This window comes from Natrix helvetica, assembly GCF_964273705.1.
Source record: "Natrix helvetica genome assembly, chromosome: 5".
NCBI lineage: Eukaryota > Metazoa > Chordata > Lepidosauria > Squamata > Natricidae > Natrix > Natrix helvetica.
Window position 1 is genome coordinate 76,887,848 of NC_138551.1, and position 9,581 is coordinate 76,897,428.

The 9,581-nt window shown below is 37.9% G+C and overlaps 1 protein-coding gene across 1 annotated transcript in view; it reads left to right on the top strand.

Moving 5' to 3' along the window:
* Positions 1-7,741, top strand: part of SLC35G1 (solute carrier family 35 member G1) — a 28,622-nt gene extending 20,881 nt beyond the window's left edge. Inside the window, exons 2-3 of the mRNA XM_081953570.1 lie at positions 1,244-1,424; positions 4,804-7,741. Coding sequence (XP_081809696.1) covers positions 1,244-1,424; positions 4,804-5,563 — 941 coding nt within the window. The 3' untranslated portion in view covers positions 5,564-7,741. The remainder of the gene's footprint in view (positions 1-1,243; positions 1,425-4,803) is intronic.
* The last annotated feature ends 1,840 nt before the right edge of the window (positions 7,742-9,581 follow it).

Sequence of the window (9,581 nt, forward strand, 5' to 3'; positions counted from 1 at the left end):
AGGAACGGGCGGCCCCGGGGGGGCTTGTCCCTTGTTGTTTGATTTCAGATGCAGACTTTCGACATTAAGGAAACTGGGAACCAATAGGAGAGACAGAAGGTTAAGAAGTTTTCTCTCAGTCTAATGGACCAATCAGGCTGTGTTAAATCCTCGCGTGACCCCTCCCTCTACTCTACTTAAAAGACACGTTCAGGTAAGACCAACGTTCTCTCTCTTCCTACATTGTTCTGAGCCTATGCCTCCTGAAGTTTCCACGATAACATCAATTCTTTTTAATTATCCATTAGCAGCCTTGAAGTAAAACTCTTAGTATTTCTGTTGTAATCATTCTAAATTATTCTGGTGGCATTGTTCTTATGTTTTTCCTTTCTAATTATATTAATTGAAGACCAGGAGAATGTTATAGTGATTAACGTATTGAGGTAGGAAAAGGGAGTGTCTTGGTGGAGACTCAGGCCAGCCACTCTCTGTGCTCAACTTATCTCACAAGATCATTGTTGTGGGAAAATGATAGGGGAGGAGGAGGAAGTACTACATATCGTACTTTGAACTATGGGATATAAATTTAACAAATAAAATATCCTTTGTGTTTCTGGGTTTCATTTGGTTCACATAACTATCTGGTTCCTAGTATTTAATATTAGTGTGTAACTCTATATCAGTGCTTCTCAGCTTTGGCAACTCGAAGATATGTGGACTTCAATTCCCAGAATTCCACTGTTCAGCACATGTTGGCTGAGAAATTTTGGGACTTGAAGGCCACACATTTTCAAATTGCCAAGGTTGAGAAACACTGGCCTATATAATGAAGGCCGGATGTTATAAGACAATCATTGGTATATAGTGAATAATTGGGTTTTTTCCTTTTATTTTTTTATGTATATGAAAATATTGGTTGATTGAGTTATTTTCTTCTGTATGGAGGTGAATGATCATGACATTAAATGGTCTTCAATATTATCAATCTGAACAAATTTACTCCAAATGTATGGGTCAGAATTAATTATTCTTCATAACAGTGTATAAATCCACTACGTATGCTCCTTATTTCGATTTAAAAATATCTATACTAATTATATATGTGTATTTATTATTTCTATAGGGATAGGGGCTCTCAGGCAATATAGAACTGCAATGTATTCCCCCTGAGTATTACTTGTTCAGATGTCAGCATTAAAAAGAATACTTTTTAAATTTTTTAATCATTCATTGCTAACTGGAAATTACAATTATTCCATTCTAGGGATAAAGATGAAAAATGGATGTCCAGGACTTGGCTTGTTCTATACATTATTATCTGCCTTCCTGTTCTCTGTTGCTTCTTTATTTCTAAAGAAAATTGAAGGTGTTCATTCAGTGGAAATCAGTGCTATTAGATGTGTTTTTCAAATAACAATTCTTCTTCCTGGATTAATATACTTCAAGTGAGTATTCTCTTCCTTTTGTATGTTAAAAAACGAACAAAAAAAAAACTTTGTAGAAGATTAAAATGCACAAAAGATGTATAGGATGGATATATGTCTATGGAGATTCTCAATCACCCAGATCATGGTCGTCCCAAAGGTGCTTTTGATAAGGCATCTGGGTTTTCTTCGTTTTTTTCCTTGAAAATGTTTCACTTCTCATCCAAGAAGCTTCTTAGTCAGAATTGAGGAAGCTTCTTGAATGAGAAGTGAAATGTTTTCAAGAAAAAAAATCACGAAAGTCCAGTTGCCTTTTGAAAAACATCTTTGGGATATGTGAGATGAGTAAATATAACTATATAGTATGTTGAATTTTAATCAGAACATGGTACGATTGTATACTTTTTGCAGCTAACGTGACTTAATTCCACAATATTTTAAATTGATACAGGCATGCCTGACATGCATTTTACAAAGCTGGAGCAAAGCTAATGTGATGATAACAGAGTTAAATCCAATTAAGGGGCTGTCAGATCTGTGTGAAACAGGATTGGGGGAAAAGAAGATTAATACTTTAATTTAGGCAGGCAGAACCATTTTTATATATTTATACATTATTTATATTGTATGTTTATCTTGATGGGATTTCCCAGCCAGAGAAAAGGGCTGCATAGAAGGGACTTGAAGACAGAGTAATCAATTGTGAATAGGAGACCTCCATTCTCTTCTTCTGCTTTCAGTGCCCTTCTATAGCAAAGGTCTAAAGAGTACCTTATTACATTGCTTAATGTATAATGCATTTGCCCTTATCCTAGACAAGGACCTCACTAATGTGTGAGTTGGCTATTGAGTTTGCAGCTAAATAAAGAGAAGTGACAGCTGTACAGATACTGTATATGATGTGATAGTATCTGGCTCATCTCTTCCAAGATGTGAGACTGCCAGGGAATAAAAGATCCCATTTTATGATGATTTTAATTATTGATCTTTGTTATTGTTTTCCCTGCCTGAAATTTACATTATTTATAATTTTGTTATATTGTTTTTATTTTATTTTTAAGTATTGTTAGCTGCCCGGTATTGTGTATTGATGATGGGTAACCATATACATACATATATACCAGGATTGTAGATGAGACTGGGAAATTTTTAAAAAATTCCCCAAAAAGTCAGTGGCAAACCACTTCTGAACTATTGTTCAGAAAATCGCATAGATGTCCCCATGAGTCAAGTTCAACTTGAATGAGTCTTGTATAGCTTTCATAAGATGGCATTAATAGTTTGAACTTCCTAATTACAAGATCAGTAGCAGATGAAGACAGAGAGAATGACAGAACGTTTAATCTGTGTGAAAGAAATCTAGTCGCCGCCCCGAGTCCTTCGGGAGAGGGTGCGGCTAAGAAATAAATATTTATTATTATTATTTATTATAGTCAACAAAAGCATTTGTGTAACACTGAAAATGTTTTGGGGCCATCCTTTGATGGTGGATTGATGCCAATGAGGGATCTGTTCTTAATGGTTGATTTAAAAAGAAAAAAAAAGTTCTATTAGTTGAGAACTATGACTTGGATAAGTGAGAATCTCCACAGGTATTCTGTTAGTTGAATTGAGTAGCTTCAAATTTATATACCACCTGTCTCACAGTTAACTTTAAAAAAAAAAACTTGTAAGCACATTTGTAAGTTTGATGAACTTCAGAACCTTGAAGAAAGTGCATTTGATATAAGGGTTAAGAATATGGGTTATATCAGGGGTGTCCAAACTTGGGAACTTTAAGACTTGTGGACTTCAACTCCCAGAATTCCCCAGCCAGCATGGCTGGCTGGGGAATTCTGGGAGTTGAAGTCCACAAGTCTTAAAGTTCCCAAGTTTGGACACCCCTGGGTTATATGATCGAGTTAGGCGATATGGCTAAATTGACTGTTTTGATTAAATAAAAAAACACAAATACCTTTATTCCTACTTGGAAACCACTTTTGGATTTTGTGCTTGAAGTGGGGAAAAAATGAAACTTTGATTTTGGGTGATATATTTGTAGAAATGGCTAGTTTCTATTCTTATGAAAAAAGTAAAAAGTTGGGGGTAGATGTGAATGCTTTATTTTACTGCACCAACAGAGTTGAAAGTCAATCCCTTTTTTTTCCTTATTCCCTTGCTTATCCCCAATATCCACTTCCCTTTTTCCTTCCCTAATTTTCCTAATATTTATTTTTGTATTCTCATTGTACAGTATGTCATATTTATTATAAATTTGTGTGTGTGTCTCTATGCATGCATGTATGTATGTATGTGCATATACATATATATGTGTGTGTGTATGAGAATATGAGTAATAAAAGGTATTAAAGTTAGATATTAAGAGAATTTACATGAAACCGTTCTAACAGTATTGTTCTTGAATTTGAATTTGTAGTGTTTGTTCTAAAATTCATAGTGTGATGCTAGGGGTACTGAACTATGATTATTGACTCTCGAGCAGGGGTGGGCTGCTGGAGGTTCGCAGGGGTTCGGGAGAACCTCTAGCTAAGATTCTGTGCAGTTTGGAGAACCCCCAAATCCCACTCCTGGCTGGCCCCACCCATCCCGTCCCTCCCAGGAGTCCCCATGCATCTTATTGTGGATGCAGGTGTAAGTGCAGAGCACACGTGGAGGCTTGGGGGTGGGGGGGTGAAAAACGGCCCTACTGGAAGTTCATGAAGGCTGGAAACGGGCTTGTTTCTGGCCTCCAGACAGCATCTGGAGCCTGGGGAGACCATTTTTGCCCTTCCCGAGGCTTGAGGAAAGCCTCCAGAGCCTGGGGAGGGCAAAAATACCACCACCCCCGCCATGGTGCAGGAGGCTGGCATGGCCACACCCACTTGACATCAGGATTACTTCCGACCTCTGCTCCTTCCGTGTAAAGCTCAAGACCCACCTTTTTCAATTATCTGGCCTGGCTCAACCGTAGTTTCATCCTATTCCTCCTGACAGTCCTTTTTTAAATTTGTAATTTTTAACATGGGGTTTTTTATTGGCTAATTTTATTATTATTATTGTGATGTATTTATGATTGTTACCTCCTCCGTGCATGTGTATGTATGTGTATGTGTGTATGTGTATGTTTATATGCATATATGTATATGCTTTTATTGTACGCCGCCCCGAGTCCCTTGTGGAGAGGGAGCGGCTAACACATTAAATTTATTATTATTATTATTATTATTATTATTATTATTATTATTATTATTATTATTATTATTATTATTATTATTATTATTATTATTATTATTATTATTATGGCCATGCCCACCCAGCAACTGGGCAGGGAACCCCTTGCTAAAATGTTTGAAGCCCACCGCTGCTCTCAAGCATAAGATACATATGATGTCTCTCTTTCTATGTTTTTTTTTCATTTCAGAACAGGATTCCTAGGACCAAAGGACAAACGAGTAATTCTTTTCCTCCGAGGATTCCTTGGCTCCAGTGCAATGATCCTTGTTTATTATGCTTTCCAAGTGATGCCCCTTGCTGATGCTACCATCATTACATTCAGCAGCCCGGTGTTTACCTCTTTGTTTGCCTGGATCTTCCTCAAAGAGAAATACAGTCTCTGGGACCTTCTTTTCACCCTGATTACAATCACCGGGGTAGTATTTATAGCAAGGCCCCCTTTTTTATTTGGATCCAATGTTCTTGACATGGAAGAAAGTTACGCAGATCACCTTAAAGGAACCATTGCAGCCATTGCAAGTGCAGTATCCTCTGCCTTAACTTTTGTGACCCTAAGGAAAATGGGGAAATCCGTCCACTATTTTTTGTCCGCTTGGTATTATGCAATAATTGGGTTAATTGTGTGTATAATCTCGCTTTCTATAATGGATGCGTGGACTTTGCCCAATTGTGGTATAGACAGATTTATCCTAATATTAATTGCATTGTTAGGACTTGGTGGTCAGATATTTCTTACTAAAGCATTGCAGATTGAGAAAGCTGGCCCCGTTGCTATAATGAAAACCATGGATGTGGTGTTTGCTTTTATTTTTCAAGTCCTTTTTCTTAATCATATACCAAGATGGTGGACAGTGGGAGGTGCTCTTTGTGTGGTAGCCAGTAGTTCTGGAGCAGTTTTCCGCAAGTGGTATCAAACTTCCAAAAAAAGCACAGAGCAGAAAATTTAAACCACTAGGCGTTCTGTCGTCGTTAAATAGAACAAAGTATTATTTTACTTACTTTAAATAATTCATCAATTGGCCAGTTCTCTCGCCTCTGTGTTCATTATCTAGGAAAGAATCCTAACCATAACCAGCTTGTTTTATGTCAGGGATGAATCTAAGCAAGAAAAAAGATGGTTTTGTGTGCCAAATTTGCCTTGTTTAGCAGCCTTTGTGCCTTGCAAATACAGCAATTTCACGACAGGTTATATTTATTCTCTAGGTTAAAAAATGTTGCAAAACGAAAACACCACAAGGTTTGCCTAAGTGTTTAGAAAATAGGTTTTGCAACCTAACTCTAATTTCTTATGTAAGGCATCCCTGTTACATGTTTTCCTAAAGCTGATTCCTTGGCGCCAATGTATGCACTATAAAAACTATGAAAAAGGAAGCACTGTGAAGTTGCATATCCGCCTTCTCCACCTCTCTTATAACTTGAAAAGTGTAACCAAACTCTTAACTTCTAAATCATTCCAAAAGTGAGATTTGTGAAGTATAGAATTACGTCTTATTTCACAACTTAAAATTGAAATGGATGCAATTTTGGTTTCACAGTGGAACTGGGAAAAGAGTCAGTTATTTATGCTGTGTTTTCCAATGTTCATTCAACTTGAAATGTTGGTCGCAACATCTGAACATTGTTTTTAGTCCATTGACTTCTACAGGGTAAATATAATTGGCTATAATATGCCAATTACAGATAATGATCTGTAAGTGCTTTGGATATAAACATGAGGTGCTTCCACTGTGCCCACTTTGAATTTTAATTTAGGTCACTTTACATTTATATAAACTAATTTGATTGCATATATATGACTGAATCATGCAGATTACAGTTAAAATTACACTGCATTGCAGCCTCATAAACTTTTACAACATAAAGTAGAATTACATAGACTGTACAAAAGCTTCCTTTTACAATATTCAAAGCATCAGCTTTCTTATTTTAGTGTAGTACATTAACTAAATTCAGACTGGGCTCTCTTCAGCTGCAGAATGAATTCTTCTTTCTTTTTGTCCACTAAGTCTCTAAAAACATTTTTTTTAATTTAAAAAATTATGAACACTACTTTTGATATAATTATGTCTTGTATTTTCTTTATACAGATTTTATTGTATTTGTAGAGATGTTTAACTATTGTGTCTTAAATATATTATTTCTGAGTAGAAGGAGTGAAAGCCATATTGTGATTGGGTTGTGTGCACTGTTCTGTGCATGGAACAGTTGCTTTTGAGAGGCCCACACCTGAGCTGACCCATTTTGAGTAACCCATTGTGGAGTGTGTACATGGAAGAGAAAAAAAGCCATTTGGATCCTGGGAAAATGAATTGTGGGTAGGGATGGTGAGGCCTGGGGTGGAAGCCAAGGATGTAGGAAGCTAAACAATGGGAAATGGGAAGCACAGATTGGACCATGGAGACACTGTTCTGGACGTGGCCCAGCTGAGAAGAAAGAGAAGACCCTTTAGAGGGCAGGTGGGCTAATCAGATATACAATGCTAGAAGCTAATGAAAAAGGGAGAGAGGAAAGGACACTGGCTTCCCTATTTACCTTTAATTTCACCTAAGCCATGAAACTATCAAAGTGATCCAGAGTTTGGTTCTACTCACCCATGTACGGTCCAGAATAGTTCATTGGAAATTCCAGAACGTGGAAGTTTGTTCTGAGTTTGAAAGCAAGCATTTTCTTCTTCTCATGCCTACCTTCCTACTAGTATCCAGCTACTAAAATTCAAGTCAAGGAATAAATTGAATGAAATCCCCCAGCATCTCTTTGCCAACAGAAGGGTCATTCTTAATAGAACATTCTCTCTGTCCTACTACAACGCCCTCTCGTGTCCTCCGAAGTTGCACTACAGATAGGTACTGATCGGGGAGGAAAGATAGGAGAAGTTGGTCAAGAAGTTGTCTGCTTGCTCAGTGCATAATGACACCCAACAATTAGTTGTATGGGGCCAATTCTTTTCAGAGAAACAGGCTGTAGCTGCTGCCTTCTGCAATATTATGCATTTTAAAGAAATATTTTAGTAGTATTCCTGTATAAAGTATTATTTGTTTATCAGATGTTCCATTTAAGATGGTAGTTTTGTTACATATTAAAAATAAATAAAATATTAAAAAGATGAACCAAAAGTCTACAGCCTGAAAAAAAATATTACCCTCAAATCATTGCTGCATGAAATTGCATGCAGATATGCTGCTGAATATTATCAGGATTGGTGTATGTGTCAATTGAAACGCAGTTATTTTAATCGATTGGTTAAATGTTTGATTTAGGCTCAGTTTACATCTCTGATAATTCCAGGAGAGTAATTGTAGTCTAGTAGTAAAGTGTCCAGTTTCAGTTATTATTCTGAAGATGTGAGTTTGTAGAAGGATCCCTTTCAAAAAAAAAAAAGAAAACTTTGATAAGAGGGTTATTCAGAATGAGTATTTTGTATACATATGACCAGTAAATTAAGACCTGGGCAAAGATTACATGGGGCATATCCACAGAGTCAAGACCAAGAGGTTATACTAAACTTTATTGCAAAAGACATGTCCTTACTGTGGGGTCTCTCTTACATGAACAGCCCACATCTGAGGAGGACTGAAGCTGGATCCTAAGGGTGTTTTCCATGTGACGCTATGTTCCATGGAGTAATTTTCAGAGGATTGGCAACCTCCTGGCTGCGCCCACCTGGGCTCCCTCTAGAGCAGGGGTGTCCAAACTTGGGAACTTTAAGACTGGTGGACTTCAACTCCCAGAATTCCCCAGCCAGCTGGCTGGGGAATTCTGGGAGTTGAAGTCCACCAGTCTTAAAGTTCCCAAGTTTGGACACCCCTGCTCTAGAGTATCTGGCCAGAGCAACCTGTGCCTCTGGGGACAATTTTGCTTTAGCTGCCAGAAGGATGGGCCACATCAGCAAAGCCTGTGTCTCTACAGGTAGCCCTCATTTAGTGACTGCAATGGGTCATGGCAAAATGCTTGTTCAGCAAACTACATGATACAGAAACCCAAAGAAGCTTCTTGAATGAGAACGGAAACGTTTTCAAAAAGGAAAAAAAAAACACAAAGTCCAGTTATCTTTCGGAAAAAGCACCTTTGGGACAACCATGACTTGGATGATTGAGACTCTCCATAGACATTCTGTTCATTCAGCTAAAGGTCTCCCCTGTAGTATCCTGTGCCTGACCTGGGATTTCCCCCCTTTTTTTTTGCCCCATTGTGGGGTGGAGAAATTATTCAAACAAGCAATATCTTCCTGAGCTGCTTTTTTCCACAGTGCCTCCCTCCCTCTCTAAAACTTGGAAGTTAATAAGCTCAGCCCTGTGACCTTGTTTAGTTGAGTAGAATCTTCTCCCCAGCTGGCGATGCCGTCTTAAACTGAGCAAACCTTAATCGGTTTCACATGATGCCTTTGGTTGTGCTAAATGCCTGCACTGGTTATATTCGTACAGGGTTTGGTTTGTTCATTTGCTTGCTTGCTTATTAGAAGGCTGGCTGTACACGCAACAGTGAGTGCATATGTCAGGAAGCCAATATTTCCATTAGCACACAAAACGGCACTCCTGGTAAAGATATTACAGGCTTTCAGTAAAGAAATTGAAGTTGGCTGAGGTGCATGCTAAAAAGAAAAAAACGTTCTTTTTAATTTAGGAATATCGGATACCGTGGGAAATATTTAAATACCTTACTTCCACACCCTCCCAGTTCTTGTCCTTTTCTTTCCCAGTTTTGCTATCAGAGGATCACCCAGGAAGGAAAGCGGGAAGTTTTCTGGCCTTTTATGCTATGATTGCAGAAGAGCTGGTTTGCTCTGCCCACCATTTTCTCTCAACTCCTCATATTTGACAGAATCACCTCATCCATTTGCTCTAAAAAATAAGAAACAATTCATGCACGGGGATTTCATACTTCAGTTCTTATTCTACATGGGTTGTTTGTACAGGTAGGCCTTGACTTAACAATCATTCATTTGGTGGCCAAAGTTACAATCACTGA